The sequence below is a fragment of the Cuculus canorus genome, chromosome 4 (assembly GCF_017976375.1).
Source record: "Cuculus canorus isolate bCucCan1 chromosome 4, bCucCan1.pri, whole genome shotgun sequence".
NCBI lineage: Eukaryota > Metazoa > Chordata > Aves > Cuculiformes > Cuculidae > Cuculus > Cuculus canorus.
The window spans coordinates 9,762,980-9,790,063 of NC_071404.1; the positions used below are offsets into that span (position 1 = coordinate 9,762,980).

General features: G+C 39.0%; 2 protein-coding genes across 6 annotated transcripts in view; one reads left to right on the forward strand and one right to left on the reverse strand.

Moving 5' to 3' along the window:
- Nucleotides 1–534: 534 nt before the first annotated feature.
- Nucleotides 535–26,612, reverse strand: LETM1 (leucine zipper and EF-hand containing transmembrane protein 1). Of its 2 annotated transcripts, none has more exons than XM_054065571.1 (14): nt 26,389–26,612; nt 22,444–22,501; nt 19,338–19,785; nt 14,424–14,567; nt 13,261–13,398; nt 10,144–10,347; nt 9,025–9,144; nt 8,286–8,417; nt 7,530–7,709; nt 6,765–6,920; nt 4,313–4,447; nt 3,582–3,772; nt 1,525–1,681; nt 535–905 (listed from the first exon to the last, which is right to left on the reverse strand). In XM_054065571.1, exons 1-14 carry the CDS (start codon nt 26,465–26,467, stop codon nt 756–758), a joined length of 2,292 nt encoding a protein of 763 aa, XP_053921546.1. In that variant the 5' UTR covers nt 26,468–26,612; the 3' UTR covers nt 535–755. The 2 variants fall into 2 exon arrangements, with proteins under 2 accessions (XP_053921546.1, XP_053921547.1); XM_054065572.1 differs by having other exon boundaries at nt 1,525–1,663; nt 26,389–26,611.
- The window catches only part of NSD2 (nuclear receptor binding SET domain protein 2), a 105,734-nt gene continuing 105,154 nt past the window's right edge, over nt 26,505–27,084 (forward strand). For 2 of the 4 annotated variants that reach the window (XM_054065565.1, XM_054065567.1), the window contains exon 1: nt 26,505–26,641. The gene's annotated coding sequence lies outside the window, so the exon portion shown is untranslated. The remainder of the gene's footprint in view (nt 26,642–27,084) is intronic. The other 2 variants (XM_054065570.1, XM_054065568.1) reach the window with 1 other exon arrangement.

Consider the following 27,084-nt stretch of genomic DNA (forward strand, 5'->3'; position numbering starts at 1 on the left):
GACTTCAATGCTTTAGTAATTCACAGAATTTTGAGTAGAAGTGAGATCCTCTATTGCCTAGTCTTCAGAAATTTAAGGCACCCATAAGAAGTAAACTTCATGGGAATTTTCCAGAAGAGAATTTTTCTAGAGAAAAATAAATCTGTTTTTCCCATCAACAGAAAAAAAAAAAAATCAGGAATTCATGAAAGTGATTAGAATGCCACATTCTCTGTCAGTGAGGCAACAGCTTAGTGATATTTAACTTAAATAAACTCAACCTAAAGAGCTGCTACTGAAGCCACAGAATCTTCACTAATAGGTTACAAAAAGTGTAATACTTTGACAGAATGGTAAGTTTGTACTAAATTCTGAAAAAGCTAAAAGGTAGAAGCAGCGCAAGGTTGGGCCCTGTGTAATGATGAAAGGAAATAAGTGAGAAACATTTTTCCATGATTGATACACTTAATTTATACAGCAAACCTGTAAGTTTAATGGATCACTGTATCACATTGAGTGCAAACACTTGATTTTGTGGGCAGGAGCACTGCTAAAGAAGCATCTTTCGTTTTCATCCATACGGAATGACAGTAAATCGCTTCTTTGATGAACAGAAATTTCATTCCATATGTCAGAAAACATATCTAGGATTTATTACTAGAATCAGCTCAGAACAAATCCCATAATCACAAAAGCTCAAGTAATACATAGCCATTAGACACAGACACATATACAAGATTTTGGTTACAACTCAGATTAGCTTCAGATTCTGAAGCTTAATTCTTTGCTTCTGCAGCTTCTTTATCATGCTTTTCCTTTGCTTTCTCTTTTTCTTCCAGTTTTTCTTCTTTTTGAAGCAGTGCCATAATCTCAGCAACCTGACTGGTGCCGATATCAATATCTTCTTTGTCAATCAATTCCACTACCTACAGGAAAATAGAATGAAATTGAGAGAGCATTTACTTTTCACATAATTGAGGCATTTTCACATCATAAATTTTGTTGAGGAACAGGTCCATTTAAAATGGACCTGAAAGACAACGGATGGTCTAATATCTTTCAAGCATAAGAAACAGATATTTCACTGAGACCTGTAAGGTATACAAGCAACGAGCAGTTGTTATACTTTATGGCAAAAACACCAGATACCTACACATACTACGTCAAGACTTTGGCTAATACTGGTATTCCTAAAGTAGCTCTTCTAAAACTCCTTCCCATCCTCCCTCTCATCCATTAGCAGCACATCAAAATTCCTGTATTCTACAGAACATGACATATGCATACTGGAAAACCTACAGCTTTAAAAGCAACATGGGTAACAGACACAGGCTAAAGATTCCCCCCTCCGGCCCCCTGAACAGCCATATAAATTCTGAAGTTGCTAATATGTATTTTAAGATCTATTTATAACAGATTACCAAACACCTCACTACCATCAAGTAAATAGCCTTGCAGAAGACAGAAATATGAATTTAAGTCAAAACAGGAACAATATTTGAAGGATGGCTACAATTATTTTCTTTAAGTAGCCCACAGACTTACCTTAACAACATTATCAATATCAATTTTGCCATCCTTGTTTTCATCTAGTGCCTCTGCAATCCTAGTTAGCTTCTCCTCTGGAATCTTCTGAATTTGTTTCATCGCATTAATTAGCTCAGCAATACTGATGAGATTCTCCCTGAAGAGGAAGCACAATCTGTACACGGCCAGCAGTTACTCCAATGGAGTAAAGTTGACAAAAGATAGCCCTGAAAGTCACTAGATTGCAAGTCATTTTTAAAAATATTGTTCATTTACAATCCCAAACAGAAGGCAAAAAGCAAAAATGATAAGCAAGCAGACTTCAAATCAATCTTTATCTTACCATCGAGTCTCATGCTGTTGGTTTCCACGTGCTTTACTGCACAAACACAGGTATCCAGCAGGATTTGAAATAAAGTTCAGCACAGCTTCTGTGCTTCCCAGACTGTCTAATGCCCTTTGCCCTTTCCATTTACCTAAGATGCAGTGCCGTGCACCTGCCACCCTTATAGATTTAGAGAGGCTGGCCTACACAAAATTAATGAAAGCCACGGGGGGAAAAAAAAGCTGCAAATTAATCACTTGAGAATTAAGCTATTTTGTTAAAATAGGCTTCATTTGCTCATATCAAGGAATGGACTTTGCTGAAGAGAGGGCTAAACCTGACTAGCCTATTTCAGATGTTTTCTATCTGCTCACTCATCTCACAAAGCTAAAGTTGTCTGCCCTCTGCAACCCAAAAACTCTCCCTGCCTTCATAGTTCTGTTAGTGTGAAGAACAATCTTCCAGCCCAGGTCAAGCTGAAATGCACGACACTGCAAACCAAATAAACATTAAGCAGAACGGCTTTATCAGTATAATCCCAGCTCCATACCTGTCCCTAGTGTCTGGGCACAGTCTGACTTTTATTCAAGAAGCAATTTCTCAAGCTGCCACTAAGTGTCCTGGACTTGTGTCATTTCTATGACTCTTGATGGCTTGGTAATGATTGCATCAACTTGAAGGTTAAAAACAAGCCTTTGTCAATTAGGCAATATTTAGACTAATAATTTTCAGTCATCCAAAATCACCTACAAAATCATCCACAAACCCATCCTTTACATAAAATATAATTACATTCAGCACAAGTAGATTCTATATTGTATTTTTAATTTACAAACTCAGATGGTTTTGATTATCAACACTGCAAAGCACTACTCATATGGCTGCCTTAATCTTATTACACAAAATTTGAAACAAATGACCGTTTGCCCTGGGGACTGGAAAAAACAAAGTCTGGAAGCAACAAAAAGAGAATCCTTATTTCTGTTTCTGTTATGCTCTATTGGAGTTGGGAAACTCTTAATGAATCACACAGAATGGTGCAAGCATAAACTAGATTAACACAGTAATAAATCACAAACTGAGAATCACAGTCACAGTTCTTAGGCATTGCAGTGCTGGTAACGAACAACAAATGATTCAATCCATGACTGCCTGAAAAACTCTGCATAGCGTTATGACCTGGAGAAGTGCTGATAAATGAATTTTGCACTGAAATTATCAAGAAAGATTTTTCTTTGAAAATATGCAAGTGTGTTAAAGTTGAAATGAAGCAAATTTTTAGAACGGGACTGTGTAAAATAATCTCCTTACTCCCATCAGACCCGTTCCCCCATTTCTCCCCAGAGACAGAACAGACTTTATTGCAACTTTTTTCCTCACTACTAAAGAACAAACATGCATACCACGCTGTTGCCATTCTTTCAATCAATGACAAATGGCAAACCTAAAGCACCAGGAACGTGACTAAAGGTATGATTTTATCAACATCACCATTAGTGCTAGAGGCATGAACAAGATGGTAAGATACAAATTGACTCCTCAGGACTAGCATCTGGGGAATGACACCTGCTTTTTTTCCTTCCTCATTTCAACCACATTTAACATACCATAAAAGAAAAAAATCTACAATTTTGTTTACTTTTAAAATAAATTACCTTACCATTCTAAACAACAATTTGCTAATTCTTTTTTAATCGCACATTGGACAAAAGCAAGATTGAGGAAGAACAGTCAGAGATAAGTCACTTACCCAGCAGGAGGACTATCAACACCCTCCAGCTTTACATCCATCGTCTTCTGACTTGTCTCTAATTCATTAATAATTTTGTCTATCTGACCAATCATTCGGTTCACCCTCTTGGTCAATCGCTTGCTTGCCTTTGACTCTTCCACTACCTCTTCCTGGCCAGTTTTAGAGAGCTCTTTTATCTCTTGCAAATCCTAAGAGAAATGGTCAAGAGAGAAAAGCTTCAGTTGGTGTGAAGTCAGACACTCCTGACTTAGACAAGCATTTCGAGACAGGAGCCATTTGTAAATGAAATGCAAATGTACAGACATACAGAGCCAAACTGGGATTAGAACAATAAATTCTAACACTGCTGCCATTTTCATGCACCCATTAAATGTTAATTTTCCATGTCTTTCAAAAAGCTGGGTAAGATTGATTTGACTTAACTTGAAGTATCTGCAATACTGACATCTACGCTTGACAAGAAAGTTGAGAACCTATTAGTCTCATCACCCCGGAAATAAGAGCAGGAACAGGATTCTCATCTGGTGGGAGCTGCTCCAGTGATTTTAAATAGGCCTTACGCATTTTCTGCAACTGAGGATCTGTATAAAAGCTCATTTACTCAGCCACCAAATGCAGACCAACAGTCATCCAACTAAGACAACTTTTAAAGCTGTGGATCATTTATGCTAAAACTAAACACAAAGAGAAATTTTTAAAAAACCTAAATTCCATGCCCCATTCTTCACCTCATTATACTCCTGGACATCGCCCTTCAATTCCTCAAGCTCCTCCTTTTCCTTTGTTAGTGATTTTTTCTGTTCCTGCAGCTTGGTGCAAGCATCACTCAGCATGTCAATCTCCTCCTTAGTGATTTCCTCACCCTGTAACAGAAAATACATACAAATTACTGAAAGACACATTCGTGATTCTCCTCAAAGATTTCAGGTTTTTACTAGAAGAGACACACTCAAGATTCTTCTTCCATATTTGGAGTCAATATTGCACAAACTGGCATTTTGAGGCTAATGCCAAGATCTTAAATGCTAAGGCAATTAGTTTGCTATGGCATGTATCTTTTAAGCACAGTAGTAATTTCAGCAAATGTGATTTACTATGTGGGTTTTCACTGTTCGAAATTCTGTGCTTGTTTCATATAAAAATGTTTTACTTCCTTCTTTGCTGGGTGAAAAATCCAAACATCTGAGAAACAATTCACTAAATGTAGGAAAGACGAGTTATACAAAAAAATTTGCAGAGCAAAGTTCAGGAAGCTGAGCTGGAACAAAGTTATCTTCAACAACCTTTCTAAGAATAAGTATGAATATCCATAGTTTGAGGGATACCCATCTCCTGTAAAGCCGAGAATAAAAACCTAAACCCTCACTGAATACTTGACAAATAAGAATCCAAGATGATTCACTAAAAATGCTAAAATACCATAATACTAGCTACAATTCACATATTAATCTTACCCAGACACCAGCTTTTGTTTTGAATAGCTAAACTCTGAAATTCTGAAGAGCCACATAAGCAGAGTACAAAAAGACACGTGCAAACAAGGATGCCAGAAACAGAGCAGAATTGCAACATGCTTCCAAAGAACAACTACAGAACAGTTCACAAACTAGGCATTCAGCACCTTCGCCAACTCAGAGTTTCAGTGTACTATTAGAATCTAGGCATTGACATTGCCTCTGATTTTAATACAGCATCTGTAACTAATTCCTCTGCCTCAGATAAAATCAGTCCTCTTCAAGAAGTCTTACATTTTTCCCCTAAGAGGCACAAATGTGTTCTGCAGTGTTTAAAATCTTTGGAAGCATTTTGAGAGGACAGGCCACACTAACCCTGGTTAAGAAATGCCACACTAACTTTACTTCTTGTTTTCTTCCTATCAGTTCAGGCTCCTGAGAAAGTACTCTTTGTGGACCATTGTCACATGTTCTCACAGTGTTGGAGGCGCAGCAGGCAGCAATGCAAATACTACACCAGATGTGGCAGTGAAAGCTAGCTGCAACATCACACATCCTTACTGTTTCCAAACAAGCTGATCCCAGCCTTGTCTGCCTCCCTCCCGTGGCATTCCTCATGGCTGCACTATCCTACGCCCAGCTACAGAATCAGCCAAGTCTGCTAACTTGTCACACAAAAATGCGTTATTTCAATGTGGATTAGCTCCATTTTGTAATTACCATTAAAACCTTCTTGGCAGCATTCTAAAGTAAACAATGTTATAATAACAGCAGGTAGATAATGATGCCATCCAGGAAAACTGAGAATATTTTTCTACCTAAACATAAATTTTAAACCAATTTTTCTCTGCAAAGTAACACTGGGACTCAGAAAAATACTGACAGGAAATGTTATGGACAAGAATAAAATGCTCACCTACTAATAAAACTTAAGGTACAACTGAAACATGAAAAAAAAGGCATACAAGAGGTTGAAGCGAGGCCTGCTGCTAAATGGGACAGGAAACGTGGTGCAGGAGTGGAAGAAAGCAGATATCACTCCTATCTTCAGTAAGGGCAAGGAGAAGAATCTGGGGAGCTACACACCAATCAGGTAGCAAATGGTTAAAACCGGCAAGCTCTGATGGTAACAAAGCATGCTCTGATCACAACAAAGCATGCCAATCCTAGAAATTAAGCTGTTACTTTAATGGCGGCTTATTAATGCCTTCAACATCATAATAAACAAACACTGAAAGAGTACACCAAAAGATTTTTAGTGTATATACACTGCCTGTATTGGTTTAAAAGAGGAAGTTAATACAAATCTACTACAGTCTAGTCAAAACCTAGGTCCTTACTTAATCCTTTGTCCTAGCTACACCCTGCAAAATAGGGGAACACTAATCTTTACCTAATCTTGTCCTCTCCCTGCTCATATGTTAACTTCACACAGATTCAAAATGCCCAGACCCATTAAATCTACAGTCAGTGCAGATGCCCCCCAAAATAGGTATATTAGTACCAGCAGCACAGATAAAGGAGATACTTGGAGATGGTTTATGCTGATGCCAATTTCTGCATTGGTGGTTGAGAATTTGCAGTCTACTAATTAGTTGTTTTTAATTGACAGAAAAAGGTAAAAGAGTTAAAAGTGAAGGATGGTCAAGCAAGTTATCATGGCTCTTATAGAGTTGTTTTGAATCTTTCCATTCAAAAGTAAGAAAACGTACAGTTACGAGATTACCTTAATGCCTTCCAATACTGGGGCTGTATCTTTCAGTGTCTCCGAGTGCACTGTCACATCTGCTTGTGCCAGCTCCTGTTCAGCATCCACGGCCATCTGACTTTTTTTAGCTTGCAAAGCAGCTGCTTCAAGATCTACTGCCGATTCCACCTCTTTCTAAATTTGAAAGACCCACAAAGTTTTAGTTAAAACAAAAACAACATTAGCTGTATGAATGTAAACGATGACTTCTCAAAATCAAAATAGTTGCCGAAGTGGACACAGACATTTTTAAGAGAAGACAACATTAAAAAGCTGCAACACAACAGTGTTTTCACATTAAAATACCCACTTGAACTTAAGGTACTGCACCTGTGAGCACCTGAGACCTAATTCATCAGTAAAGGAGACCAGCAGCTTTTATAGTCAAGTATTACACAATGACATTATCAGGTTAATGGTAAATAGAAAGAGCCAAAGATAAGAACATTTAAAGTAGGAGTGGGGGATCAACCCAACCCATCACAATTTCTAGGGGAATAAAATGTTTCGCATATTACTCTAAGAGGAAAGAAATCAAAGATATGCATGACTGAGACAATCTTTAATGTTTTGCACTGAACCTTTTTGTGTTGCAGTCTGTTTTAATATTCTCTCACATCTTCCATATGTGGACTTAAAGTCCAGTTGCTTGCGGGTAACACTCAGAGTGGAGGCAGTAATTTGTAACACGACAATTCTTTAAAAAGAAGGATTTATTTCTATATAGTGAAGAGCAGAACTTACCATAGCTGCAACTTGAAGGGTTTCTTTGGCTTTCTCTGCAGCTTCAGATATTCTTTCCATTTCCTTTTCTTCATTTTCCTTTCTGATGGCTTCTTCTTCCTGAAGTGTTGCTTCCAGCCGTGCTTTGTTATCTACTTTTTCACCTTCAACTTCTGCCACTTTGACCTGAGCCTCTTTGGCCTGAACAGGACATAGCAAGTCCATTAAAGCCTATATGTGTGTGTATATGTACACGTACATAATGCAAGAAATTTGTATACCCTTACTGAGATAGATAGTACAGTATGCTAATGAATAGTTGAATCCCCCCCAAAGTTACCCTATTTTTGCATTTCTCAGAAAAGGACGATCTTCTTTGAAAATGAGAACGTTCCACCCTGAAATCAGGTATTCTAATACTCTCGAGACCACCAATAATCTGTTCAGATGATTTCTCCATCTATACATCAGCATCAACATTTACATATCTTTCTCTTTATATTGCCTGGATTGTAGATTGGTTTTTATGTAAGTAAAGTATATTCTAAACCTTCTTAAGCTACTACCGTCTACCCTCGCACAATGAAATATTGCCTTTCATTTGCTTTATTCTCAGATCCCTCCACATATAAGCCAACTTCATCTGTATTTGAAGGTCACTCAAATATACCTGTCTATCATTTAGCTTTTCATAGTAAAGCATGGAACTAAGAGGAATATACTTCTCTGAACGGATTTTCAATGATGACACTGAAAGTTGGTTACAACAATACTTACAACACTCTCTGGTAGAGTCTGAAGTGTTGTTTTGAGCTGATCAGCTGGAGAAAGAGTATCTGGAAGATACATAGCTCTGGATAAAATAAGCAACGAAGTAGGGATTTCCTGGTTCAGGTGCAGATCTAGCCACTGTAAATGTAACACGTAAAACAAATCTTCAGCTTCTGGATTTCTTTTTCTTTTTTTGCTGAGCAAGTTACACGTGCACAGAAAGTGTGAACACTAATTTTTTTACTGCTGCTTATCAGCCATCATCCTAGCAAAGGAACTACAGGTTAAAAGCAGCAAAGAATTACAGCAATTACGTTGAAGTATATGAAGAATTATTTTCTTTGAAGAAGTATTTCTGGAAGTGCTGAATAATATGAAAAAGTGTTTCACTTCACATGCATCTTCCTCTAAATGAGGCAACTCCAAAAGACAAGGAACTGATCTACTTTTTTCAAAGTTCTTTACACAATAATACAAATAATTAACAAGACAAACTGCCAAAGACACAAACATATTTTGGATACATTTAAGTCTAAGTACCTACTCACATTACTAAAATATTATGGCCCAGTCAAAAACCAGCAAACCACTGCAACTACATACTTACGCAGCAGAGATGACAAAAGCTTATTAAGGAGAAAGACTGTTTTAGCCAAGCCTCTAATGAGAAGGGAAGCAAATTAACTTCTCAGAATCAAAAAAATCAGAGCTAGCAACTGAACTATACAGTCTTGCAAAAACATACCTGTTTAAGCTGTTCCTTAAGACGCTCCTCTGTCACACCAAGAGCTCTCATACCTCGGGCACGACAAGCTGCCTGCAGTTCTTTAACAGTCAGGCTATCAACGCCTTCTTCAGCAATCAGCTGCACAAAGCGCAAAATAAACTTTAACATTAACTGCTCAAAACTGAAGAACCACTATCAATGCACACCCAGAAGTCCATATTTTACAACAGCCACTAGAGGCTGCTGTGATAACACAAAATAGCATCTGCTTTTTAAATGGTGAGCATTATACTGTTGTCTGAACAGCTCCATGATGGTAATGTCAATCTCAGATAATATTTAAATCAGCTCCCTTACAAATTATAGTTTCATATAAACACTTATCCCTGTAACATAATTACTTCCATGTCTATTAAAGATAAAAGTAAAAAAAAGGTCAGCTTTTTCTTACAACTAAGGACTCTGATTTTGAGCTCTTTGAGCATATTTGTTCTCGGTTAACTCGAAAACACAACAGAAGGATTGTGCCCCTGTACTCAGCTCAAAAATCCAACAAAAATGCAACCAAAGGAATGTGCCCCTGTGCTCAGCACACCTTGAACCCTGTATTCAGTTTTGGGCCCCTCAGTAGAGGAAAAACATTGAGCTGCTGCAGCGAGTCCAGAGAAGGGGAAAGAAGCTGGTGAAGGGTCTGGAGCACAGGACTTAGAAGGACTGGCTGAGGTTTAAACTCGGGCTGTTTAGTCTGGAGAAAGAGGGGAGACCTTATAGCTCTCTGCAACTACCTGAAATGAGGTTGTAGCAAGGTGTGTGTTGGTCTCTCCTCTCAAGTGACAGGGGATAGGATGAGATGGAATGGCCTCAAGTTCCACTAGGGGAGGTTTAGATTGGATATTAGGAAAAACTTCTTTACCAAAAGGGTTGTCAAGCATTGGAATAGGCTGCCTAGGGAAGTGGTTGAGACATGTAGACACTTAGGGACATGGTTTAGTGATGGATTTGGCAGTGTTAGGTCTACAGTTGGACTCTATGATCCTAAGGGCCTTTTCCAACCAAAATGATTCTATGGTTTTATATATACACACTCATTACCCTCATGTCAAAATTATTAACCAGTGCCTATTTAGAATGACTCACTTTGTCATCGGCTTTTATGCTTCTTAACCTCATGGTCAGCTGGAAGCGGAGAAAGTTATTTGTCCCAATTGACTGAAGTTCCAACAATTTACAAAGCGCCACCAACTGAGGCCTGGTCAGATTGTCCAGAGTCAACTCATCTTCAAACAGTTTCGAGAACCTTAAGATCTCCTCATTACTGGGTCTTTCACCAGTTTCCCTGATCTGTAAGAAAAAAAACACATACAAAACTTATCAAAGCAAATGTTATGGCTGGGCATTACTTTGAACAATAAACACATTCTCCTCATTTGTCAAGTATTTTGCAACAATTTTAAAAACAGGACACAGAATACAGGAGAGAAATTAAAAAAAAAAACACAACAAAAACCCCAAACTTATTTATTAAAAAAGGCCAAACAATTAATGGTGTTGATAGCTTCCAACAACACTTCATAATATACTTAGGATAAAGGTAACAAAGCAAAAAATTAGATGCATCCATACACTAATGACCAGGTATGTTCAAGCTGGCACTGCCATGAGATGCATCAAAAAAAGAAAGATATATCTAAGCGAATAAGTAGCTCCAACAAAAATCACAGGGGCAAGTATTCTTTATCATACCATACTTACTAAACATAAAAGCACATTAAAAACATCACCCTGTGAGGATAAAGTGAGAAGTGTGTCCAATGGCAAAAATTTCACAACATTGGCATCCCTGAGAAACATGGATTTGGACACTTGCCTATCCACATTATCTCCACAAACACATTTGTTACAATACTGTTTTGCTTCCAGTTCCTAGCTATTCTGCAGCATCTCAACACAAATGCACTTGTACTTGAAGTTATTCCACAGTATAAACCACTATTTGACAAAGGACTCTGCATCCTTCTTGATGGAAGGCTCTCAAAGGTTGTACAAATGCGAAGTTAAGCTTTAAGTTATGTGTTGCCAAATGGCACTTCACTGTAATTAAATCCAAATGCAGGCAGCAGAAATAAAACTTGAATGTGGGAAAAAAAATCATTCCCATGTCTCATCAGGTCATAATAAAATACTATCATCTGAATAAATGTTGATTTTTCTATTTTAAGTATACCATCGAGTGCTTATTAGTGATATTACTGAATCCAAAATTTAGAGAACTTGACAATGAAGTACTCCTAGTCACTTAACACCTTCAGTGTAAACAGTAAGTACGTAGATAGTCAAAACATACTTCTCCCAATCCCTTTTTATCAAAGCCCCCTAAAGAAAATATAAGCTAAGTGATACCAAGTACAGGCTGATTTTTTTATGCCTACCTGTTTTACTTGCCAGCTTAAAAAATTCTTTGAGTACAGGAAGAGACAAAATAACTGGAGTCAAGGTGGTTTAACTTCAGGATACTTGTGTAGCAGAGAAACCAACTCAGAGAAAGAAAGGTCAAAGGCCTTGCTGTTGTACCTCACCAGTACCTTACCAGTTCCAAAAATGGAACTTTAAGACTACAGCAAGTCTTTTCTTCCCTGTCTAAAGATGAATTTTAGCACAACTAGGCATATGTTTCTTGAGTATACAAACTGAAACTCTCTAGCAGATCACTAGCAATAAAGCAACACAGATAAATTCTGAAATTCTGCAACAAATATGTTAAGCTCATAATCAATGCTTTTTGCAGCATCAAATATTTTACTGCAGAAGCAGCTATAAAAGAACAGCAAAAAGATGGGAAACATTTAAGTTTCTTCTTGCTTTGACATTTCTTATCTAGTACAGTGAAATGAGATCAAGAGTCTGAATGAGGAATTTATAGCTGTAAAAACTACACCCACACATCAGAAAAGCAGTACTTGAAACTTCTTTTTAGTCAGATAAACCTGGGACTTCCTCCAGCAAGTGTGGAGTGATACGTCATTTATTTCCACAGAAATTAACAGCCAAATGTAAATTCTCAGTAGCAGTTCTTTCAGAGAAAAGGAAACGTTCCAAGCATGAAGCACAGCCGTGGCACACTCCCAACGTCTGCGGCATCAGTGTTGCAGCTACTAACTGCTAAAATTAATTGTTTAAAATGTTATGCAGATGAAAAAGAACACAAACAGATATTGCACAGAAGCTTCAGAGTACACAGCCTTTGCAAGCAGATACCGACCAGCAAAACTTACTCAGCACTATCAATACAATCTTATTTCCCCACCTTTCAAAACTCTGTTCTGACTGACAAGCAGAAAAAGCTCAAGCTAGCTGACAGGAATTGTGAAGTTCAGGTCTGAAATTCCCAGGCTTACGTGCCTTTTTCTGTGCAAGTACAGACTCTCCCCAAAGGAGGGGACTACACTCTTGCTTTCAACTTTGTTGGCTCAATCTCTTATTCAACAGCCCCACAGTTAAGAGAAATTAGAACTGTGAGCAAACCAAGATAAATCCTGCTCTGAGAAGATATAAGAAGATATTTTTCATTTCTCCAGGGAACACCTTACCCTTACCTACAACTTTGTTGAAGGAAATACTGTCACACCTAAAGGCCATCAGTGTAGGAGGGCAGGTGTCTGGCATTTAGTCTGTGTCAGTAACTGCTTGTGAACAGAAAAAAATTCATACCAAACAGCCCTCACATTCTAGCAAAATCCTAGATTATACCACACTTCAGTCAGTATCAGAAAGGATTTCAGCAGTATAGCAACTGTACATCAAAAAAAAAGGCTTTATCAGCAGAATAAAATTCAACAAAAAAAATTTACTTTTTGGCCACTAAGTTTTAATCAGCTAACCGGGAAAGAACTTTTCCCTCATTTTCTACTTGAGATGTTCAAAAAGATGTCAAAAGCTACACAAGTAATCACTAAACACATAATCGTTTTGATATTAGAATGGACTTACTAACATACGAGAATGAGAAGTGAATAAGCAGAAATATACAGCTTCTAAAATTAAACAATGTGAATGTACCAGCTAGAATACCAAACCTAAGAACAGTAAAACTTTAGCACATTGAAGTATTGCTTGTAAAAGAGATATCTATCCCCCAAAAAACCTATTACATCCTTCTCCTTCAAATGCGACAGAATAAGGGTAGCTGATGATTACCAGAGACCAAACAAAAAACCACACTATTTTTTGGTAGGAAGAGAAAATACATTTTTTTACCTTTTGAAAGAATGTTGAAAAATCTTTTGTAACATTTCCTTTGGCTGCTTTATTTTTTAAGGCCATCTCCTCAATTGTGTCTTGAAGGAATTTAGCCACTTCAAGCTTTACTCTCAATTCTTTCTTCAATCTTTCCTCCTGTTAAAAAATATTTGGCTTTAAAAGTTCTTTCCAGAAGTACGCACACTAAATACCATTTCTGCTGCTCTCACAGAAGTTATGTGGAGTACTTCTGAACTTCTGCTGTAACACACACAAGACAACATTCACTCTTACCAAAGATCCCCAAATCACACTGAAAAACAGGCTGATGAGCTCAAAGCTCCATGAAGCATGAGATGCAACATCAATGGAGTAAAATGCAGGATAAGTGGCGTCTCCTGCTACAACTAACAGGCACCCTCTGGGTTAGTATCAGGAAAAGAGATACTAAACAACTTTGGTTTAGGCAATTTTCAAATCTTGTATCCAGCACAGAAATCCTATATTACATTTCATTCAAACAGAGAGGAATTTGTCACAGAATTAGAAATTAATGGTTGTTTAGATCCAAGTATACAGTCATGACTGATTATATCTGTGGCTGACTAGATGCTCCCTACATACAAACCTCATGTAAGTATATTGCATTCTGAAAGTGAGACCTGGGGAGGTGTTTTTACAAAGCTCTAAACAATCCTGAGAAAATTTAAATAAAAGAAACAAAGTTTAAAGAAAACAATGCATTAGAAGCTATTATAAATAGTGAGCATCTACCCCAAAAATCTTGCATCAAAAATACGGACTACAAATGTTAAAACAAAGTCTGCCTCTTTTAATACAAACTATAGAAAAATATAGTCTCATAGTTTTCTTTTCTGCTTTGTAAGAGTCACAGAAAATGGAGATGAGGACAGCAAAAACGACAAGAGAAGTGAACAGCCTAGCTAAGCACTCACCATACAAAAAGACAAATCAGGATGGCACTGGTTCACTACTATTTGTTAAAAGCAAAATCATCAAATCAACATAAAGACAACAAAAGCATTCCCCTAATACAGAAAAAAACCTCTAATTTTTAGATTATTTTCTGATTTTTAGAATTTTTCTGTTTTCTTCCTTCACCAAGAAATGATCTATTTCTTCAAAACATATCACTGGATTATAAATTCAGACCTCCTTACCTTTTTAGACTTTGTCTCAAATGTTGAAGGAAGCATATTAGGGAACAACTTAAGAGCTACTGGAAGCAAAAATTCCATAAACGGGACAACAATAAAAACTAGGAAAGGGACCAAGCGGAAAAGATCAGCACATATTCGAAGAAACTGGAAGGAAAAAAAAAGAAATGGAATGATAAGCAAAATTTTAAATATTTATCTAAAAAAATACTTGATATGATCATACACATTATCACTCAAACTCACATATATACTTGCTACAAAGGAAATGTAAAATAACACGGAAAAAGGATTGACAAAGTCAGGTTTTAGTGTCCTTCTTCAAGTTACTATATATTACATCGTGTCAGAGCTTCACCAGTTTTCAACACTGTTGAAAGTATTCCAAAAGCCTCACTGTGTCTCAATAGGATTACTGAACAAGTATCTCATTTAAACCTCTTAAAAGCACCTGAAAACAGGAGGTGGTCATTTGTTGTCATTAAAGCTGCTTAGCTTCATTTATTCATCTTTATTTGCGCCCCACCACTTCTTACATGCATGAGCTACTAGGGACTAAGTAATCAAGAATAAAAAGAAAGATCCCTCCTCCTCTGCCTTATAACAATTGTAATGTACATTTAAACCCAGGGTAATGAGCCCAGCTTGGTAGATCCTTTTTTTTTAAATCATTGCTTTTCTACAGCGGTAATCCTCTGAAGCAGGCCGATGCATTAGTTACCAAATCTTGAACTGCATAAAATACTGTCCTTCTCATTTCTGTAGACCCAGAAATGTATATACTAGGCTGTACAGTCTATAATAAAATCTTTCAGTACCCAGGTTAATAAGTTGGTTTATATTTGGGGAGTGCAGACTGCTTGACTCTACCTTGTTTTACAAAGTGAATAATCTGTTATTTGGAATAATATCAGTCTCTAAACCAGAGACTGAAGGTCAGACCTATGCTACAGTGCGCTCCTGCCACAGCACTGCCATTCAACATCATTATATCATAAACACAGCAATAACTGGCAAAAACTGGCCACATAAATGTTATATACAAGGAAACCCATGCTTCCTCCTCCATCCCCTCCCCACAGCTCACACCAATCCAGGGGAACAACAGCCACAACCAGTACAGATTGCATGCTTTGCTAGAATGCAGAACTAGTACAATTTTAACCATAATCTTCCTAGAATAAAACCAGCCAAAATTATAAACACAGTTTAAGGAATCCAGAATCCAAGTTCAGCATTTCTTTTTATATATAAAAAAAAAAATCAGTTTCCCCAAAGGGATGCCTTGGTCCATTGTTTGCAGGCACAAAGATGTTTCCATTCATTCCAACAATAGAAGACAAATGACTACCAGCGAATTCAAAAATATGTAAGAAAGTTTGGAAGAAAATCTTTAAAGTCAGAAGAACAAGTTCATCTTCCCTAAAAAATAAAATCCTCAATTTCTACAGAGTGCAGTACAGAGTTCCTATCAGTACCTATTTTCAGACAGCGTGTGTAAGTATTCTGCAGAAGGCAAAATCCATATCCGAGGAAGCAGTTTTACAATCAGACTAAGATAACCTAATGCTGGCCACAAAGAGCCATGAATGCATGCTAGCAGTCACAATGTGAAGGTATATCACTGATACAGCTAAAACTAACCCATAAATACACACACAGGCAAGCAAAAGAGTATCAGTACAAACTGAAAATGGGGTGGGATGGAAAATCTGATTCAAGGACCAAGCAGGACCGGCCTCTTTTGCAGTAGTGCTATCCTGGATATCAGTTTACACAAATCATGAAACTACACCCTTCGCTAACTCAAGAACAACTTTGCCCAGGAACCTAATACAATGGTGCATGATTACACACGCTTTATTTGGCAGCTCAGCATGAAAAACTTGTGACTCCTCTGTATCTGCTGCTACAGTTCATGTATTCCACTCTTCCCTCCTCTGCAGGGCCAAAGGGTTTGTAAAGCTGATATACCCGCCACAAACTCCACAGTGTTCATCACCTCACTTTCACGTCCTGAATCATCTTGCTGTATGGGGCAGCGCTAGAGCAATGAGTTTTTAACAGCCGGCCTCATATTCTGCACGTTTTACTTCTTCCTGCTTTCTCTCCTAAGTGTATATCTGTGATCCTGCCAAATACAAACCCTACCAGCAATTGTACAAGCAGAACTTTGGAATGAACTTCCAGTTTACATAAGCAATAGCTGCGTTGCATTAGCCATGCTGCAATGGCTTGTTCATGTGGTTAGATTACATGGATAACTTTCCATTATTGCCTCCAAAGAGGAAGGAAAGGGCAGGCAGAAATAACTCATTTGTCAGTCTGCGTGAAGATAAGGTTTCTCTAGGACTGTCAGTTCAGATCCAGTTTAATACGCTTAAAGCAGTATGTACTTTTTTAATTTCAGGAGCAACTTTTGTGAAGTTAGTCATTAATCTGGCATCAAAGTTTTAAGACTCTTCAAATCAGCCAGTTTACTACAATTTAAGGCTGAACTGATAAAAAATGAACTATGTTGAAATGAGCTTAAAGTAAGTTTGTTAAAAAGCTGTATGCTGGGTTGCTTTTCACTGACCCCGGGGTTCTAAGCCTACCATAACTCCATTTAAGAGACAGGACATCCTCTGCCTACATACAAAGAAAACACAAAACTGATATTGAGAATATAACACTGCTATAGTTCTTAAAAGTATTTTCTCTACATCTTCTACACTGGATTGCATGCACACAGACACACATGCATCATTAGACAAGAGACAGGATACAGCAATATAAACACTCCTTTATACCTGCACAAAAAATTCCTATTTTATTTAAAATAAAGGAATTGATACTGAAATCGCATATCTGTACAAAAAAAAGAGAATCCAGGAAGGCCAAAGGCCAGAATACTATGTAACTATGAAAAAGACAGCTCTGTCACCACTAGATGATGAAACTGAAGGGCAATCAAATTAGTAACTCCATCTATTGATGGAATAATGCGTGTCCAAAGGCAACATATTACTTCTAAAGATTCATGCCTCCTAGTCCTGATCTTTCAGCAGAAATATTTCCATGATATCCATATTTTACTGTTATTTGTATAATTTCTCAGAAGCATGGCTCAGTGAACTTGAAACAAGCAGGAAAACCAATAGTTCCAGTCTTGCCCTCTGGAGGATTTCTGATTCTGTTTTAAACCATAAATTAGTTTGTCTCACTTGGTTTTCCAAGTTTCCCAAAGCTTTCAATAAGCCAGCACAAGCCAGAACTGCTGCTACAAGGAGTTCTGTGGTCCTCGTTCCCTGCTGTCCTTAGTTACTCTTTCCTGGCACTACATAATCCCCTCTCTCACGTCAGCACAGACTGTTATATTTATTGCTGAGCAGCGTTTTGTCTGGAGCAGCTGCCAAACACTCTCGCACCAGCATAAGGAAGAGGGCAAAAATAAGTAGCACGAATATGCTGAGACCAAATACTATCAACCAGTGCTGTTGTAGAAAGAGACCAGGTGTAATCACAGATGAAAGCTGCTACGTTTAATTTTTTAACAATTGTTATTTGTTTTACCTTGTCAATACAGGAAAAAAACCCAACTTTGGCACACTGCATTAAGATGGGATGTGCTTTAATTTCACATGAAAATGTTCAATCATGTACCTAATTTTATCAGGAAATTATTAAAACAATGAGAAAATATTCATATTTGTGATCATTTAACAATTTTTTTGAAGGCAGAGACATGAACCTAATGCATCGCGTTTAGTTGGCCCATGACTACAAGCAGCACTATTCGCTCCTGCTGCTGGAGCATGGACACTTCACTCTCCAATATTTCTTCCAGCACACTGTTTTCTCAGCAACTGCTGAAATGTTTTGGGTGTTTTGGTATTTTCTTTAAAAAAAAAAAAAAAAAAAAAAAAAAAAGGGCATGAAGACAGACTTGAATATTTTACCTTAATAAACCAGTTAGATATCTTTTCTTTAAAAACAGTAAAATGGGAACTACTAAATCAGCATGTTTGATATACTGCTGATGAACTGGTGAAGTCGAACACCAATGCATTCTTCCAAAAAAAATTTTTAAACCATACGAGTCTTGAAACAGCTTATTATTTTGCACTCTTTTCATATATAAGAGCTCAGATCAAATATTTTTAAATAATTCTAGTTGAATAAGCACATTTACTTCACGAACTGAAATTACTATTGAAATGCACATCTATTCTAATTTGCAAGCACTCTCATTTTGCACTCCAGATTTTATTTCCACCCCCTCTTCCCTTTTCTTTAAAATTATCAGTTGCATTTTTACAGTTTCTTATGTACCATAAAGAAACACAGTGGTATAAAGCAAAATTTTTCCCCAAATTATCTTACTTGGACTAAAATTAGACGACTCAGCTGAAGTTAGAAAACTGATTCTACTTTAAACTCGAACCACAACAGAAATACATTTGTAACAGATAGTACTAATATCTGATTATCAGTCATGCATTTCAGCCTGCAGCTTTTCTTCTGTTTAAAAATAAAACAAAACACAACGTAACTGGCACAAATCCAACCTTTACTAAAAGCGTTTTCCCTCTATTTTTCCAGCTGGAGTGAAAAGCCAGCGAAAGTGGCCATCTACACACAGGCAGCACGTGGATGGGAACTTGAGAACAAACCACAACTGCTGTCCACATGCCAAGACAGAAGAATCCTCTGCTGTTCCAGCTAGAAAATACCAAATTTATCTTCAATAACAGGGAATGAAACTAAAAAGTTTGGGAGTCGAATCCAAAATTCTTACGTCCTCACAGGGAGGAGGGAAATGCAGCTAGCAATTTTAATTCTAGGAACAGAAGACAACAGAAGGAATTAACTCAGTCCAAATAAAATAGAGCAGTCACTAAGGATACTCGAACGACATCCGTGTTTAATCAGTACCTGTCTCCGTTCTCGACGAGACAAAGTATTTCCATGAAGTATTCGCCAGAGCATTCTCGCAGCTATCTTTGTGTCAATCCACAGTAATCGAAAACCATGGTAATAGTGCTTCAGTTCATCCACAATCCTCTGTCCAAGAGATTTTTTCACAACTTCCACTTCTGTTGGACTATATACAGGACCTCCTTCTTCCAACTTCTTGTTTTTGTCCTTTAAGGACTTCAGTGACTTTTCAACTATGGAGTCATCTTGAAGGGGACGTGAAGAATGCCACCATCTAACTGGAAGATACTGGGGACCTAAAACACCCCTGGTTGCTAGTGGCGTCCATGAGCCAGAGGAACTCAAGTATATTTGTTCAGATCCTTTAGTCCAACAACAGTAGTGATCTTTTCTGGAGTATGCATAAACAGGAGAGGCGCTAGTGCAATATTTAAAGTGTACAGTCCTTCAGAAGAAAAAAGCATTCAAGAATTAGCAATACACCATAAGCTATTTATATATATTTCTGTAGTTACATAAATTTATGTATTTAGAAAATACATACATAAATTGAGAAATCTCTACTGCATATCTAAGAAAAAATACCAAACCTGTGACTCTCACAATCAAGGTGTCTATACCTGAAAAGAACACTTGGCTTTACTTCATGACAAAAAATAACCTGCAGGGAATGTCCCTTTAGACAACTTTGAAGGTAGCTTATTTTACTCCAGTTAAATAAACAGTAGCAACCAGAAGTGCTTTCCACTTAGAAAGCGACATTTGAAAATAAATCTGTAAATTGGCAAGTAACAAAGTCCCTTCTATTACTTCTCCTGTTTGAACAACACACTCGAAAGAAAAATAGAACTTGTAGCCTTGGAATAGGTGCTTAATTAGAAGAAAATTAATATCAGGGAAATTCAGTTTGATTAGAGTTTCTCTTTTATTATCTCCATGCATCTAGTCTTCCTTTTTCAGCAGGAAGTTTATGCACAAACTTCCATCATGGTACTGAGCTGGGGAATGCAGAACCAACACTCTGCTATCTTATTCAGAACTTTGTTCTTTTCTTTAATTAAATGTAAATTGAAGTTAGAAGGAAAGCATTGCTCAGCTACCCCAAACACCTATTATACACAGAGAAGAACTGTTCTTTATAGTACAACTCCACACTTTTATAATAAAAGGATATGACAAATTTGAAATGGTAGATAAAATACTTTACGTAAATGAGTTCCATTAGGCGTCCTTCAAACTGAAATGCCAGCATTAAGTTGTCTACAGGACAGAAATGACTGGGGCGTTTCTTCACCGAGCCCTTGTACTACCAAAATAAAATCTGAACGGGTATTTGTCTTCAGTCAATGAACAGAAAATAGGTACAAGTGGCTCTACAGCTCTGAGTAACATTTCAAGGAAAAAAAAAGTTTATTGAACACTTGTAGGTCCAGCCTTACTCACTTTTTCAGAAAAAAAGTACTTTTTAAACTTAATTATCACATATATCCAATGAATTCAAATTACTTGAATGGTTTTATCTATTTAATGTATTCAAATAGAGCTTTGTACAAGAAAATTTACTAAATTATTACTTTTTAAAGACAGATGAATATGTTTCAGCTTAAGCTAAATTTTTAAACATCTGACCATTCTCTGTCCAGACAACTGCTGCAACAAACAGCCACACAAAACATTGTCTTCATTAGCTAGAAAATTAAACTTGCACAGATCGTGACTAAGAACTACAGTTCCTTCAGGAAAATAAAGTACATATTCAAAATCAGATTAAAAGACTTGCATAAATCAATCCATCCTGACTGCAAGTCACTTCCCAAAAGCAGAGATCCCAGCCTACAAAACAATTTCTGTCTAGAGACATCTACATCCTTCTGCATGCAGAAAGGAAGGGAGCTCTGCCAGCAGAACTGGTTATGAGTTTGCAGGGAAAAAACAGTTTTCAGAAGAAATGTGCCTCTCTGAACACCCTTGCACTAGTAGGATGCCAAAAAACTTCTGTCCGAAGCTGTCCTCAGAACTGGTATCATCGCAGTCCCTTGCTTTTGGTTCTGGGTCATCTAGGGAGCGCACACTAGTTTGTTTTATTTTAAGCAGCAACATTACACGAAGAGCAGTTTTTGATAAAAAAAATTCCCCCCAAAATAACAATAGTTTCTGTCCCAATATTCTGTGGCTTACGTAACAGACTTAAATCTGTCCGTTCCCATTTTTCCAAGAGAGAGGGCCCATACAAAAATTTACTAAAAAGCAAACAGAGATCTGAGTTGCCTTATGTACTAAAAAAAACTCTCCTAAATAATAATACAATAAGTGGTATAGAACTAACATGACATGAAAGTGATTACTTTATGTTTCATATCAGAGGGTTATATGCAGATACACATCCTGATTTACTATGGAAACGGGAAATAGAAGAATAGCCACTGTTTCCTGAGCAGTTAGATTGTAAATGAACTAAAGAATACATCTTTTAACATTCCGAGAAAAGGCATTAGGAAGTTCATATCCACAGGTATGCCTTATTAGCCAAGTCAGGAACAGGAAATGGATTCTGCCAACATTCAACTACTTAAGTTCCATAAGCGGCTGGATTACTTTTCCAAAGAGTATGCCATCTCCTAGGAGAGCCTCACTCAGGGCTGTACCATACAGCAAACTACTTTCTTTTAATAAAGATACATCTCAAATGACCTACATTCCCAACTGTCAACTCTAGTTTTTTGTCCCAATTTCAAACCAGATTTGAATGAACGTTTACTGTATGCAACTCCACAGAGAAAGTATGCAAGAAGCCCATAATACCCTGTGATGTCATCTGGAATCACTCACACGCAAGAGTAATATTCTGTTGCTTTCACATTTTAAGTGAAACCAAAAGGGAGGAAGTGGGTGGAAAAAGGAAGACCTCACTTTCCTTCTCCCACACACAACCAAGGAAATCAAGAGAGTAATACTCAGCCTTCCTTTGACCTGTCAATAACATAAGCTGAAGCTAATATTTTCACACTTTGTCTATAAGATTTAAACCTACATTCTATGAATACATACTAACTGATGGTTTTGTACAGTTTCAATTTTAGGAAAAAAGTTCATATTTACTCACATTTTGTTTGCCAGTCTCAGGGATGTACAGCTAAGACATGCCCGATCTGCCAAGTTACCTAGAAAAACACCAATAATTAGCATTTATTCTGAAATTCAGGAAGGCCTTTATCCACATAATGACCTGTACATAAATATGTGACTTAAAAAACTGACTTTTACACAAGAATGGCTACTACTGAAAGCATAAAAATGATGCTGCTTAAAAGCAACAAGGCTTCTTTACAGTGCCTGTTTTAAGCACATTCCCACTCTGGATGGTTATGATCACAAACAGCCAAGTCTCAAAACTGTTTTGCGTTAACAATAACCATGGGAACTACTGAAGATCAAATGCCTCATCCTGTTCCCATACAAGTCATGCCACATGCCTTGTCCTCCTTATTTCTCTTCATCTGTAATTCTGACACACAGGATGAAAAAGAGAAAACAGGCGGGAAGCAATTCTGTAGTGCAGGTGACATCTCCATAAGCGTTCAAGCAAACTGTCCATACATGCAGTCAAGCTCTGTGGATGTGTGAGGTACTGCTTACGTTTGTCCCAATGCCTGAAGACAGGTTTCTAAGTCCCTCAGACAAGTAGGAACCTAAGCACACCTCACTGGAGAGGTGGAACCACACCACCACTTCAATACATTGCTGTCCCATTTTAATCAGCATCTGGTAAAGACAGCTCTACACCTGGATTTCTCTGCAAAGAATAAAAATTGTCCTGAAGGGCCAGAGACTGATTCAAAAACCATGAAATGTTAGCTTTCCAGCAAGTGTTGTGTTCCTCAAAATGAATGCTAACACAGAATCAGTCTAAATAGTAACTAAGAAAGTCCACAAGGAGAACTAATAGCTATGTATCTTCTGCCCAGGTATAGAGACACGCAGCATCCATTCTGGTAATAAACTGAGGAGACCGTGAAACGATACACGTTAAGTCAGTTCGCATGTTTCAGTAAAGGCCTATGCTTGAGAGCTTTCCAACCATCCAACACCACAGAAGCACCAGCACTACATAAAACTCTACCTAGTCGTCATATGCAATCTACTATCACTGATCCCTGAACCCACTAGAAAAGCATCAATCTCCCTAAAGCAATTAAAACAAAACATCTTGTATTGATATCTAGCCACAATAACTCAAAGCTAGCTGATACCAAGTACAAAAAGACTCCAGGACAGAACAAAAGAAGATCTCATGAGCAGGAATCCAAACACCTTGACTCTTTTTGTACAATCTTTTCAGCCAATCTTTTCAGAATTCACTGTACCCACACAAACGGAAAGGTAGATGGAATATGCACGCTGTGGTTTGTTTCTCCCATCTGAGTCCTACTATTTCTGGTCAATCCTAAGAGACAGCAGGATAAGAAGATCATTTTAGAGGTTAGTGGTCAACATTTCCAACTTCAAAGCAAAGATATAGTCTGTGGCAGAACCTGAAGTAACACCTGCTTCTGTGAAAACACAGCACTCGACATTGATCACCAGAAGCCTTCCCCAACAAAATATCCTAATTATTAGAGGAAAAGAGACACATCCAAAATCAGGTGGAGAAATCAGAAGGTAGAGGTGGGAGATAAGTTAACTTACCAAAGAAAATTTTCAATAATCTTGCTAAGTGGGCTTTGGTGTCATTACAGCAAAACCTACAGCCTTGACAAGCCAAAGGAAAAGGATTTACCAATCTCAAATTATATCAAATTAACAGGCAAGAAGGACGTCCCTGACTTTAAGGAACAAGTGATCAAAGCAGACAAGAACTCAAAGTCTTGAAGAATAAGTAGCAGGACAGTAATCTGTCTCTCACCTGAGTGCCAGAAAGCACCTAAGGTCTGCAGCACAGTAATCTGTCTCTCACCTGAATACCAGGCAGCATGTAAGGTCTACAGCACAGTAGTTTGTCTCTCACCTCCGTGCCAGGAAGAACATAAGGTCTGTGTTACAAAAAGAGAGTCCCGCTAGCAGTGGATATTATCTACTACAGACAGGTGTCCCCACAACAAAGAGGGATGATCTGGAGACCAAAACTGGCTTGGAGTTGCTTAGATAGAACTCCACAAAAGCAAGACACTTTCACTTTGCTTATCTTTTTTTTTTTTTCCAACCAGACTCATTAATGCTAAGGAAGGGGCCAAAGAACAGAATTCCAAGGTTACCATAAGAAAACATGCTGACTCAAACACTTCTTGCCATACAGCCATTCAGAGTGTGAACAGGCACACAGAAATACCATTTCATCAAAAGATTCCATAAAATAACTGCTAATTTCAACTCTGCCTGTTCTGACAACAGAGCTTTTCATGTTCTGCAGTGTCTGCTCTAAACAAGTACCTAAGTACAAGCCAGCCCTGAAATAAAATACGTAGGCTCTTCAGAAAGGAGCAAAGTCCATATCCTAGAAGCGAGGAATAATACAGACATTCAGAAGTGTCTGGAGAAGGTCAGTGTAACTTACCACACTCAACAGTTCATTTGAGGTGTTGAGCGTGTAAGGAATCTGCATGAGGATTACTCTGGAAGTAAGAAAGGCAAGAGTGCCAGAAAAACTGTATGTTATTGTATTCTTCATGGAACAGAAGTCAGTAGAAGCTTTATTTTAAAAATGTAATTAAACATCAAATCTAAAGTTTTAAATATAGAATAGTTATGTATTGTTACTATTGTGTAGAGTTTTTAGAAAGAAAAGGCTAACATGAAATTAAGTCTCCACAGAAGTACAAGCCTGTGGTACTTAACAGCTTGATCTTGACGGGAAGAACATTTAGGATTCTTAGAAGCACTTAGCTTTAACCTAATCTTAGACGACTTACACGCAAAGCAAAGAAGATGAGCTAAGTAAAGCAAAACACTATAAAAAAGAAATTACACCGCAGAATAACGTGGTAATAATACATTATCATTCCAATTAAAAGCACTGATTACACCATAAGCATAGTGTAAACCCCACAAAATCAAAAAAAAAAACCCACAAAATCCAAACCGTCCACAAGAAACAGCTACTACACTTGAGGGATTACTGGTAACCAAGAAGCCAACTTGTTTATCAAAACGAAGCAGCATCCATACGGTTGATCAGGTTTGCCAGATTCCAATGTGCAGACACTCTGTTCTCACTGACAGCACTTCAGGGACAAACCACTGCCTGTTAAGCTTTCCCTCATTCCTCGCTAAACCCCTACTCTGGCATGTAAAAAGCAACTGCAGGCCTCATGTACGTCACAGGTTATCAGCTACTTCATGACATTAAACTTCACTGCCCTAGGATATTCAAACTGCCGAATTATCTTGATTATTAATGGAAACTACCACACTCTGTGTTTCCTATTTTCCCAAGTTTTCAAAGCCACTTGGTAAAAGGCAAACTCACATTTCCTTCCTCATGCAGACTAAGAAAACATGCACTTTCCTAAAGGGTACAGAGATGCCTATAGCCAGTGACAATGGCCAAACTATAGTGAGAATAAGGCAGGCAGCTCCGAAAAGCAGTAACACATTCCTCTGCCTTAATAAAACCCATGGATTTTAATTCCTCAGCCAGCTGGCATTTGAGAGGTATATATGTCCCTACTGCCACCGGAGTAAAGTGTCCCCAGCCCATCGGGACTGGGGTAGGGAGTATGGAACGGGGCAAGGAGGGTGCACAGGATGGAGCCGCACGGCACATGGGAGGGAGGCACGAGAGGGGCAGTAGGGGAAGGGGGACGACAGGAGGGGTGGGGGACACACAAACGACTGGAGGGCCGGGGGGGCGTGAGGCACGACAGGGACGCAGCGGCCACCCCCGGCGGGGGAGCGAGTGCCCGGCTCAGCGCCAGCAGCGGGAAACGCCGGGTCCCTTCCCTCCGCCCACACCGGGAGCCTCCAGACGCCTCCGCCCTCCCTTCCACCCTCCCTTCCACCCGCGCCCAGGCCTTCGGGCCGGGCCTAAGGGCGGCTGCGCCTCAAGCCTCACCCAGCTGAGGCTGTCGGCGCAGGGCTCGGGGCAGGCGGCAGGCGCGCCGTCCGCAGGTCTGCAGCAGCATAGAGGCCATCGTGGTGGCGGCGGACTAGCGGCGGCGACAACGGGCTACCGGCCTGCTCATGTCCCGCCGGGCGATCACCGCACGCCCAGCAGCGCCGGAGCCGCCGCCGCCGGCCGCGTTTGCATAGCACCACCTCCCGCGGCGCGGGGCATGCCGGGAAGTGTAGTCCTCTGGGAACTGACGGTAAGCCGGGCGCGCTGCATGCTGGGATCTGTAGTCCAGGGCGGAGTGGTATGACGTTTAGAGGCGCTATGGCCGAAGTGCTGAGCGCGGTGCATGCTGGGAAATGTAGTCCATGACGGGGAGCCAAGACGTTATAGGCGCCTGGCGGGCGTGCTGGCCGCGGTGCATGCTGGGAAATGTAGTCCAAGCCGCCGCCGCGCTATAACGGTCTCTGCCCGGTGCACGCTGGGAGATGTAGTCCTCCCGCAGGCACGCTTCCCTCATGGCCCTGTCTCTCCCCGGGCAGCCCGAGGAGGGGAGCAGCGGATGGGCAGGTTCTTAGGGAGTGTCGGAGGCCGCGGGAGCCTCCCGGGCTTGTTTACCCGAGAGGACCCTGGAAACGGCGTGCGGCGGGGCGGTGTCTGCCGGGAAGGTCGCGCAGGCCGCCCCGAGCCCCTCAGGGC

What these genes read in the sequence shown, in the direction of transcription:
- LETM1 (XM_054065571.1), bottom strand. Translation starts at nt 26,467, where the DNA reads ATGGCCTCTATGCTGCTGCAGACCTGCGGACGGCGCGCCTGCCGCCTG. An exon ending in TTTCAACATTCTTTCAAAAG is followed by an intron (nt 10,348 to 13,260) that starts GTAAAAAAATGT and finishes TTTTTCTTACAG; the next exon opens with ATCAGGGAAACTGGTGAAAG. An exon ending in CCCTTCAAGTTGCAGCTATG is followed by an intron (nt 6,921 to 7,529) that starts GTAAGTTCTGCT and finishes TTTCAAATTTAG; the next exon opens with AAAGAGGTGGAATCGGCAGT.